This window comes from Microtus ochrogaster, unplaced genomic scaffold (genome assembly GCF_000317375.1).
Source record: "Microtus ochrogaster isolate Prairie Vole_2 unplaced genomic scaffold, MicOch1.0 UNK2, whole genome shotgun sequence".
NCBI classification, from domain to species: Eukaryota; Metazoa; Chordata; class Mammalia; order Rodentia; family Cricetidae; genus Microtus; species Microtus ochrogaster.
The window spans coordinates 18,504,671-18,510,970 of NW_004949100.1; the positions used below are offsets into that span (position 1 = coordinate 18,504,671).

Below are 6,300 nucleotides of genomic sequence, written 5' to 3' on the forward strand. Positions count from 1 at the left end.
GAATTGCTAGTTGGAGTTGCTGTTGTGGCAAAGCCTCTTGAACCTTCACAAAATTATTAGTAGTATTCATAGTTTAATTGTTCTTATACAACTTTATGCATGCAGTTATGGTTATACAGCAGGTCTTAATGTCAAAATTATCTTGAAATCTGGAAGTGTAGTCCAGAGGTGACGCACATAAGAGGGACTAGTTTGGGTAATTCCTGTGTCAGCCGCTCTGCTTTCACTCAAGCCAGCATTACTCATCTTGCACTACCCCCTTCAGTAGAGGCCCTTTTGTGACTGATCTCATCTCCCTGAGGCACGCTGGCTTTAACCAACCAGTGTTGTGTTCAGTTCATTGAATTTCTACTCCTGTGCTTTTCATTGTATAGTCCAGCTTTCTATATTTGTTGCAGAACCTGAGAAATAATTAATGGTGTGTTTACTGTAGAAATGGAAATGCACCTGATAATGAAAGTTGGTCTCAACTTTTCAAGTCTCATAAGATGTAAATGGAGGCTGGGCGGTCATGGTGCACACCTTTAATCCCGGTACTTGGGACAGAGAGGCAGGCAGATCTCTGTGAGTTTGAGGCCAGTCTGGTCTACATAATGAGTTCCAGGACAGCAAAGACTACAAAGTGAAGCCTATCTCAAAAAACCAATAAATAAATAAGTAAATATTTTTAAAAAGATGTAAATGGAGAACTGTGATTAGGAAGTTGTCTAAGCACTTTAATTTTGCCTTTCTGCTTAAACATATTTTAATATGTATATATTTTAAATAAGTATAAACATTTAAAAATAGGTTTAAATATATTTTCCATTCCCATATGAGTTATTTTTTTAAAAATGTATGTGTGTACATGCATGTGTTCTTCCTTGAACATGCTACATGTTTCCTGGTACATGTGGAGGCCATAAAAGAGTGTTAGTCCCTTGGAGCTGGAGTTACTGACAGCTGTGAACTGTAAGATGTGGGTAATGGAACTGAACTGGGTCCTTTAGAAGACCTCCAAGCACTCTAACCACTGAGCCGTCTTTCTAGCCTCACTGTATGTAAATTCTTAGGTCATTCCCAGAAAAATGCACAGTAATGCTTGCTCTTCCGAAAGAGAGTGCTTGTCTCACCCATTTCTTTACAATTCTTGTTGTTGCTTCAAACATGTTTTCAGTGACATCTTGACATTTTGAATATCAGTATGGTTTTGTCCTGTGCTTTTGTTGTTTGTTTGTTCAGCTGGTTGGTTGGTTTAGTTTTATTGCACTAACCTAGAGTGGTTTATTTAGATTCGATGGTATTAGATTGAAGAACAATGTTGGAGTCTCATCATTCCTGTGCGATTCTGAGTAAAAGGGTGTCTAGGTTACACATATTGAACACTTTCTTAGTGTCCCTGCCCTTATTTCCAGGCACGAGGACTGGACTTGTCCCGAGTAAGAACCTGTGTGGTTGTGGCAGAAGAACGTCCCCGAATTGCCCTTACACAGTCTTTCTCAAAGCTCTTTAAGGACTTGGGACTCCACCCACGGGCTGTTAGCACTTCCTTTGGCTGTAGAGTGAACCTGGCAATTTGCTTACAGGTAAGTTCATTGAAACCAGTAAGTGCTGTGTCAGAAGAGTGAGCCTCAATGACAGGTGCACAGTGCAGACCTGTTGAGTGAATTTTCCTTGGGCAGGTGCTTACCTGCATTAGATGCATTTCTTTTCATCACATAGATGTGATTGTTACACACTTGTTTCTTTTTCTGTTTTTAACTGGAGACTGCATGTATAGCCATTATTCACAGCACTTACTCTGCCCTGTCATGCTTTAACTTTGACACAACAGTAGCTCTTGACCAAAATTGGGCTGTTAGACTTTTATTTCAAAAATTACATACAAGAAAATCATCTGACTGTGGTTTTCAACCTTGCTTATGCTATGACCCTTTAATACAGTTCCTCATGCTATAGTGATCTCCAACCAAAAAATTACTTCATTGCTTCTTTATAACTTTAATCTTGCTACTGTTATGAATCATAATATAAATATCTGATATACAGAATATCTGATATGCAACCCTTATGAAAGGGTCATCTGTCGCCCAAAGGGATCAGGACCCACAGGTTGAGAACCGCTGATCTATGTGGATTCATGTGTAGGCAGTAATTTCTGGAGGGAAAATTTCATTATGTTGAGCAGGTCTGGGAAGTTGCTGCTGCCATAGCAACACAGAAACAAAAAGACTACATTTCTATGAAATAGCTGGGAGGGAGGCAGCTCTCCAAAAGAAGCCTGGCACTGACCATGGCAAAGGAAATGGTGGTGGTTTTCCTTTTCTTCATTAGTCCACTTCTTGGTTCCCTTCACTATTCCTTTCCCTTTTTTATACACTCACCTGTGAAGGCTTGGAGATGCAAGATTAAGATTGCCGGAGAAGAGTAAATGAGTACCCTCTTTGAGTGCTCCCTTCCGTGCTTAGCAGTCCTCAATGGAGTGCAAGGTGTTCCCTGAGCACACAGCAAAGGATGGACTCAGCAGTTGCAGGACAGCAAGTGACCATCAGTCCCTACCTATACCTCGTTTCCTTTGTTCTCACTTTCCCTGCCATTGATATTCCCAAAGAGGGCTGCTGCAGTCTGCTTCTGGGTGAATCTCAGAACATTCTTGTCCATGTTAGATGTTTGGATTTAGCCATTATGCAAAGGGGCAAAGAAATACACACGGGCACCTCGGAGGAGATTAGAGCAGAAAGTAGCGACAAACAGCTTGTGAAAAATTACTTTGTAAGTGTTCCCTGTTGCCTTCTTTCTTCCCTTCAAATTGGTTGTATACTTTTTTTAAAAAATGGAAATACTAAGTAAGTAAATTCCACTCCAAATCCAAATTCAATCTTCTCCTATTATTGGAAAGTCTTTTTTCTTTTCTTTTTTTTAAATATTTATTTACTTATTGTGTATACAATATTCTGTCTGTGTGCATGTCTGCAGGCCAGAAGAGAACACCAGACCTCTTTTAAAGATGGTTGTGAGCCACCATGTGGTTGCTGGGAATTGAACTCAGGACCTTTGGAAGAGCAGGCAATGCTCTTAACCACTGAGCCATCTCTCCAGCCCCCAGTCTTTTTTCTTATATGAATTTATCTTGTTTTTTTTTTACTGTTGAAGTGTTTATATTTTCTCCTATATCAAAATGTGATAAATGTGAAGGATGGTGTGTGTGTGTGTGTGTGTGTGTGTGTGTGTGTGTGTGTATACACACAATAGAGTATGCTTTAGCCATAAAGACTAATGAAATTACTTCATTTTCAGGACTTGCATAAAATTGGAGATCATTATATTAAAATTAAACTAACCAGTTTTACAAAAACAAATATTAAGTATTTCCTCTCATATGTAGAATCTAATTTTGATTTTTTCCTACAAAAAGGGGCATAAAAATAGAATGGAGTCATTTTTGGAGGGAAGAGATAGCAGGAGGGGGAGGGGATCAAGAAGGAGTGAAAGGGGTGAATGTGATAAAGTATATTGTTTATATGTATGAAAAGGTCATTATTATTCTGTCTAGATAGCTAGTAACAAAAATGTACAGCTATTGGGTATAAGGAAAGGAACTTCATCTCAAGAAAGAGTACTTAGGTCATATTATTTGACCAGTTTGCTGATGTTCTCCAAGAAAGAATAAAATCCAATTTTATCTAGAAACAAAATCAATTATTTTCCTAATATCATTTACTGGTTATCATACATGATTAACTATGCTTTGTACTAGAAGTGGGACGCACAAAAATCTACCTATTACAGGAATGTGCAGCAGTAGCACAATGGGACACCTCTACGTCCTCTTTGTGATGGCACATTATTGAGCAGAACAGCCATGAGAGAGGGCGTTGGTGGGAGCAGGATCTTGACTACAGTAATGCTCACAAATGAGGGGAGGGAAAGCTGTGAAGGGATTCCCCATTAGCATTAATTACTGCAACAGAAGGGAAAGCTCTGTGGCTCTTTACTTTCCAAAACTGAAAATTTTCAGATAAAGGCATGCAGTGAACATACTTATTAATTCCCCAGTCTTTCATTTTTATCTGTCCACCTAGATGCACAGTGTTTTAAGATGTCTTACAGAGAATGAAGGTAGTATGTATATCTTTGCCCTGAAGTGTCTGGCTTATGAGCCACTACAGGACTTCTTCCATAAGTGATAAATAATTGCTGAAGAGAGGAAAGTCTTCAGCGGAGCTGCCTACAAGTTCTGTAGGCAGTTCTGGGAATGTTACATTCGAAAGTGATCGCCCATGATGAGGTGGACTTTGTGGTGAAGCAGTTGCCTAAGCCATCCATTCTCCTGTGACTCCTCACCTGAGTTCCTTTTAGTAAACCCAATAAACTCATTGATTCAGTAAGCTAAACTTTGAATCAATTCATTGGGCATTTGTTTGTGTCCTTTTTGGTGTAAATAGACATTTGTTCATGTCTTCCCAGGAGAAGTTATAGGACATAGAGTTAACATATTAATTCCAAAACTTAAATGTGTATATACATGTGTACACACAGAGTTATAGTTTTCCCTTAAATAGGTTAATTACTTGAAATGAAACATTGTGTAAGATCCTTGCTTCTTATGCACCTGGCACCTACTGGTTATTTGATAAATATGTTGATAAAATGTTGAGCAAGTGAAGTATTAATTTTATAATGGGAGATAGTAATGTATTTTTATTTTCTTTTAAAAAAACCCTCATAAGTATGGCTAACTAACTTGAACTGTATCATCACCAGTAGGCCTTGTTTGTGGGTCTTGGAAAAATTTTCAAGCATTTTTATACTTTTTCACTTTTTCCATGTATTCATTTAATTTTTAGCTAGGTTTTCGTCTTACAAATGTAATTTCCTATTAAGTTAGAAATATCAAAATGTCTGATAGTAGAAATTAAAGTAAATGATATACAAAGGAAAACAGCCCTGCAATCTCTTGTCAAGGCCAGATGACAAGACCATTCTGACCAGATTTTGCTACAGAATTAACTTTTGTAGGGCTGAGCAGCTAGCTCCTAGGTAGCATGGCATATTATAGTATGTACAAATTCTTGGGCTTTGTACTCTGCATGTAAGCAAGCATGGTGATGCACACCTGTAATCCCAGCTCTTGAGTAAAGTGGGCCGGAGATGAGACACTCAAGATCATCACTGGACACTAGTGTGCTGCGACCAGTTTAGGATGTATTTATAATTTAAAAGCATTTTTTATTTTTTAAAAAATTATTGTGTTTTTGAAAAGTAACAAGAGATGTGCCATTCTGGTACTTCCCAGAAGGCTGTGGCGCGGGGCAGCGACTCATAAGTTCTCATACAGTTAAGCCTCTATACCTCGGAAAAGGTGGTCCATCTATGCTCTTGGTTTCTGCCACCCAAGGTAAAATTTACCAGAAACTAACCAGTGATAAAGTTCTTTTCCTTGGGGTATATTTCTTACTGTCAGTGAGATGAACAGTTGAAACATAAATCTTTTTTTTTTCTTTCCAGAAAGTGTGAGTATCTTTTGTTATTGAGGAGGATGAAAGAATAAAGAGTGACTTGGTCAAAGGCAGGTACTTTAGGGTGGGTGATCACAGAAGTTTTTGGACAGATGTCAGTTTGCAACATACATCATATTCACAAAAACGATGGAGCTATAAAATATATCTAGGTAATAGTAAAGGAGTAAGGGGTGGTGCAGAAGCTCTGGGGAAGGCCTGTTCACTGGATATTCATGTTCTGTTATTTTATAAAATTAAAAATTATCTGATGAGGCTACTAAACAAAGAAAGCCCATGAAGCACATAGTTTGGAGGGCAGAAATCTTTATCTTCATCCCCATAGTATTTTCTCTAGAACAAGACAGAGTGTGAAATAAGGTATGAGGAAGATCAATGTGCAAAATGAAGCATAAAAAGCTAAGATATTCTGGAGGTTTTCCCAGAATTCTTCCTAAATGTTAAAGATGGTGAGAAAACTAAGGCTTCTCTTTGGAAGACCAAAATCACCAGCACACATAATATTAGCACATCAGTGGGAACGTGTGCTGTCAGTCAATGGTCATTTCTGATCACCATACTTCCAACCCCTCAGTGGATAATCAGCTAGTACAATGACGAGATTTGATCTCTCTAATACAGTAGTTAAGCAGGCTTGAAAGGGAGCTTCAACCATGTGAATTTGGGCTTTAAAAAGTCTGCTCCTTTACATGGGACCGATTTCACCTTGAGCTCTTATTTTGACCATGATTTATCTGGAGTGGAGGAGTGGAGACATTGTTTTTTTCTTTTTTCCTTTTTTTTTTCTTTTCTTTTTTTTTTT

At 38.2% G+C, this 6,300-nt stretch overlaps 1 protein-coding gene across 4 annotated transcripts in view; it reads left to right on the plus strand.

Annotated features, from left to right (window-relative positions):
* The window catches only part of Dip2c (disco interacting protein 2 homolog C), a 348,427-nt gene that overhangs the window by 316,910 nt on the left and 25,217 nt on the right, over positions 1-6,300 (plus strand). For all 4 annotated transcript variants that reach the window (XM_026788415.1, XM_026788416.1, XM_026788417.1 and 1 more), the window contains one exon: positions 1,395-1,565. In XM_026788415.1, the coding sequence (XP_026644216.1) occupies positions 1,395-1,565 (171 nt within the window). The remainder of the gene's footprint in view (positions 1-1,394; positions 1,566-6,300) is intronic.